Raw genomic sequence first — 5,000 nt, 5'->3', positions numbered from 1 at the left:
AGAGTACCCTCACGGAGGGTCAAGTTTATCTATAAGTGACGTGAATCTGTTGTTACAAGTTTTACAAGCCAGGACCAAATTACTTTACCAGAATTAAAAACAGATAGTGACAAAGCGGAATAAACTTACGAAACACAATGACAACTGAAGTGGAAAAAGCTCTTACCTTATATGTAAATAACTAATTGAAGTAAAAAGCATATATTGTTTTAAGAATATTTAGCTTATTGGCAATTGTATACGTATTTACCAGTCTGAGTCCTGTAAATTGTTTTTATCTGTCTTTTTGGTTATGTTAAAAATTTAAGTGTATAAAAATAATTGTTTGAAAGAATTTATATATGCCTAACCAATTTTACATCCTAATGAAATGCCGCGGGAAGATGGAATGCTTGATTCAGGACTAAACTGAGTCATAACTTTCTTTCAAATAACTTCAAGAAATAAAAAAAAATCAATTATTTTTTTTACAAGACATGTTTCGACATACTTATGACATTTCCAGTTGTGAATGAGTCGTACAATTTAAATTAAAACCCATTTTTAACAAAAAATGTATTTTCTTATAAATAGGTCTAAATTGAAATTGTACACCTCATTCATAACGGAAGGTGGCATAAATATGTCGCAACATGTATGTCGCAACATGTCTTGCTCTTGTTTTAATTCTTCAAGTTATTTCTCAACTGATGTTCTCAAGAACCTTTGGAAATATTTCTTTCAAATTATTTTCCTACTCTATTTTGTTTCTGTTATCAATCAATAAGCCTTTTTCCTCTAACTTTTTTCCGTGGCTTCATAACTGAGGAAATTGGAGAGCAATAATTGCATCGTGTAACTTAACTCTTGACATTTCCGAACTTAAATATTTAAGTCTCTGTCAAATTTATTTGTCGTTTATCATTTTGAGCATCAGAGACAGGTGGACATGTTTTAATTCAGTTCTGTACAACTGAGATTCGGACTTTGAATCAGTAGAACTACGATCGAGAATGCATCAAATACCTATCTTACTAACATTATTTTACTCAAAGATAATTGTTTTGGCTCTGCAAGGGAGCTCGGAGTGCCGTGAATCAAGATCTGAACGAGGAGTCGCCCTTCTGCACGCAGCTTACGGCTCCAAGGAAATACAGCGCTATTTTGACTGCGTTCACCAGTGCATTAACGATCCACCATGCATGAGCATTAACTATTGGTGGGACACCAGGAAATGTGATTTAAACTATAAAACCAAAGAGTATAGTTGTCGCGCTTGTTTCGTAGTTGAACCACACTCAACATACATGGGAATAGGGAAACCCCCCGGAAACCGAGGTAAGCTATTTAACTCCATTTCCAAATTGTTTCTTTTTGGAGCTGGACTAAAAACAAGCACCTAACAGTCTTTCTTGGTGATTTTTGAAGACCAAGATGGGTCTCATTTCGTGTTAGTAAACTTAATTGTTCCTGTAACTTCTGATTCCGGGACATGTATGTAAAATGAACACCAAAAGCCTATTTTTCCCAATTTTTTTTGTTTTTCAAATGTTTCCCTTTCGAATATAAATTATCTTTTCCGCGTTTTAACTTGTCAGGATATTCTAACTAACAAGCAGCTTCATAATATATATGATTTGAAAGAAAGAGGGGTTCGCCAAACAATCAATTCCAGTGCCAGCTGAAACTTTGTCGATTTTGTACCTCAAAACTCGAAAGAAAGCACTTTGGTTACAAGTTATTTAACCTTTAAGGCGCAAAGCACTTTTTTTCGAAAACAGGTTAATAAAAAGAAAAAATTCAGAGTTGTCCTTGATCTGTAATGTTTCCTCTTGAAACTACCGTCATTTACTCACTTTACTAGGTCATTAGAAACACCACGATAAACTGGGAGCGAGCAAACAGTAGGAACTCTCACCCTGGAAAAAAAGATATCGTCGGTTAAGTGCTAACAATTATATTTTCTCTGTAAAGGATACGCAAAATCTTGCACCGCTTTGAAAAGGTTGGACCCTACTTCAAAAAGTGGAGGTTACGTCATTGATCCTGACGGTGAAGGAGGCTTGCCCCCGTTTGACGTCACTTGTAACATGACTGACGAGAATGGAGTTGGCGTGACAGTCATCAGTCATGACAGTGAAAGAAGAACGCATGTCCAGGGATGTGAAAACAACGGGTGTTACTCACGTGATATTAATTACACCGGAGCGAGTCTGTCTCAGCTGGCGATACTCACCAAAGTTTCCTCCCACTGCGTACAATTTATCAAGTACGAGTGTTACGGTTCGGTTTTGTTGCTGAACCACCCAACTGGATGGTGGGTGTCACGTGACTCAACAAAGATGGCATACTGGGGTGGAGCGTCACCTGGCAGTTTCAAATGCGCATGTGGGATGACTGGATCCTGTGCAAGACGAAACATTGTTTGTAACTGTGATAGAAACGACCGTGTCTGGCGTGAAGACAGCGGTCTTCTCACCGAAAAGACTCAGCTTCCTGTAAAACAGCTCAGGTTTGGAGATATTGGAAACGGAAAAGAGCAAGGGTACCACACTCTTGGAAAGTTTAAATGTTATGGAATGGCATAGAGTTTAAGAACTTATTACTATTAACCAAAACAGCGCTCTCTTACTATTCCTTTGAAAAACAACTTTTTTCATCCACTTATGATAAATACGAAACAACGAAAGCAAACAATCTTTAAAAACGTTATCTGGACGATCAGTAGAATCAGTAGTGTATTTTAAGCAACTATCAAGAGAACAGAAACCAAGTGAATAAGAATCGGAGTGCGTCTATCATGATCTAAGCAATATGGCCTCCCTCAGCACTCCCGTAGCGTTCTCCTGGCTCCTCAGCAAAATAACCACACTAAAATCTTGCCACAGGAAGACTGAACGCTTGACCTTTTATAGTTTTGTTACGTCGAGACTAGGGGACGAATTCAGCTGTATGCCGGTTATTGCTGAGGGATGAAAACCGGAGAACCCGGGGAAAAAATAGATATAAATTACACCCTTAACCCCTCTTCCAAACGGTGTAATTTATGTATGTGGGAAAAATATTTTACAGTCTGTAAGCCCCATGATCTCGCCACTCTTAAAAAAAAAAAACAAGCCGAGCCTGTATCGTCGTGTAGACACGCTAATAAATTTCTGTTGAAAAATTTTAAGTCCTCTTTTGTTACACTACATAATCCATAGAAACAGCGTTTTACCCGTTGTAAACGCATTCTTTAAAACTTTTCAGTTATAATCAGCGCACTGTTTCATTCTACCATTAGGCTATTATTTTATCTGGAGTTTGCTTCTCTTACCATTGTGTAGTACGAAACTTTATAGTAATAAAGTGCTAAGAGTGAATTAAATAAGAGTGCTGTTATGGCATTGGTGCATGAGCTCCCCAGCGCAGTCACAAATGGGTCTATTTTTAGAATACCCGTTCCTGAGAAAATCAGCTTTTATGTCGCTGAAAAAGACATAAGACAGAAGCAGTCACGCAAAACATGGCTTCTTCTGATTGCTTAAAATTGGCGGTCCTTCGTTTGTTTCGAGCTCAAAGTGTATCTAAAAATACATCTATTTGTGACTGGGTCAAGACCGCAAAGTGATAGATCAACGCCCTTATCTAATTCACCCTTGAAAGTGCCTAGTCAAATCTTCAGTCGATAACACACTGTGCATCAAGTATTTTCTCTCCAGTCCTTCTATTAAGCACACTGATAGCAGTTCTACATCAGCTGAATTTATAAATCCAGGTAATAATCACAAGTGAATCTCGTATAGTACTTAACAGTTATGGAACCGATAATTGTAGTCAGGCTACTCAATATGAGTACATATGGGTGTTAATACAGTTCTCTTTCGTAAATCAACGATATGTTTACTCACTCATCAGTTAATCTCCATATACGCTGAAGAATCATCACACTGACGTAGCAATGTGATCGCGCGACATTGCAACACAAGACCGTTGAAGCGATAGCTTGAAAATTAAAAAGAAATAAACATACAGCACGCGCCCGCGCTTATGATTGGCCGTGCAATGTTCGATTAATTTGCAATTTTCCATGAGCGAGCGTTGGATATCAAACTTCTATGAATTAGGTTTATGAACTCTCTTACAAAATAAAAGGTAAGGTTACTTTATTTAACATCGTAAGTTCCTTCAGTTACGAAACTGGTATCAGTGGAAGCCGACGAAAAAAGAAACCGCTTCGATAGAGATTGTTTCTATTTTTAAGGGGTCTGATTCAGGACCGCCAATCCATCGACACGGTAAAGGCCGATGTTGATTGGTTGGGGCGTTTTTGTTGTAGGGTAGGTTATACCATGTGATATTTCTCCACCTTTCCTTATGGTTTAGTGGTCTTTGAATACCCGCTCTCGTGTAACGCTTCTTGGTATGGGGGTGCCGCTTCGTCAAAAACATGCTCGTCAGATGAAATTTCGGATAGCCTTTTGTTGATTGTCTTAAGAATTTTTCTTGTAATTTTAGGTGGTTTGATTTGCTGTGCACATAAAGCGGGGCGTTTGATAGTTTTGCATATGGCTTGAATTTTTCGGTGTTCAAGTCGAGCCGCGTTACATCAAGGAAATTGACAATCTTATTCGCTTCGATAGTGATTCTGTTTCTATTTTTTTAACAGGCCTGATCGATTTTGGACCGCCAAGCCGTCGTCACGGTAAAGGCTGTTGATGTCAGGTATTGGCTTATTAAAGTTGCGTGAGGAAGTAATAACCAACCGATTAATTCACAGGTTTCTGCGGCATCTTAGCTCATCAAATTGAGGCAAAACAAGTGTTAACATAGTAGAGAACAACTATATTACAGCACAAAGGTATCTTACAATGAAGGGGAATTAGCTCTCTTTTTATTGGCTAATAGTGTTAGTTACCATAACGACACCTATATCCTCACATGTGAATTTCGGGCCAAATCTGTAGTTACGCGGTGCGCGCCTGCCTTGCGTCCAGTCAATCTGATTTCGTGTATACAAAATTGAACGTGAGAATTGTTTA

General features: G+C 38.3%; 1 protein-coding gene across 1 annotated transcript; it reads left to right on the top strand.

Moving 5' to 3' along the window:
* Nucleotides 1–1,065: 1,065 nt before the first annotated feature.
* On the top strand, nucleotides 1,066–2,674 carry LOC137975671 (neurexin-4-like). Its single transcript, XM_068822828.1, has 2 exons — nucleotides 1,066–1,317; nucleotides 1,954–2,674. Exons 1-2 carry the CDS (start codon nucleotides 1,182–1,184, stop codon nucleotides 2,565–2,567), a joined length of 750 nt encoding a protein of 249 aa, XP_068678929.1. The 5' UTR covers nucleotides 1,066–1,181; the 3' UTR covers nucleotides 2,568–2,674.
* Nucleotides 2,675–5,000: the final 2,326 nt, after the last annotated feature.

Source organism: Montipora foliosa, chromosome 1 (genome assembly GCF_036669935.1).
Source record: "Montipora foliosa isolate CH-2021 chromosome 1, ASM3666993v2, whole genome shotgun sequence".
Taxonomy (NCBI): domain Eukaryota; kingdom Metazoa; phylum Cnidaria; class Anthozoa; order Scleractinia; family Acroporidae; genus Montipora; species Montipora foliosa.
The sequence above is the reverse complement of the archived record's forward strand: the minus strand, read 5'-3'. Positions and strand labels throughout refer to the sequence as shown.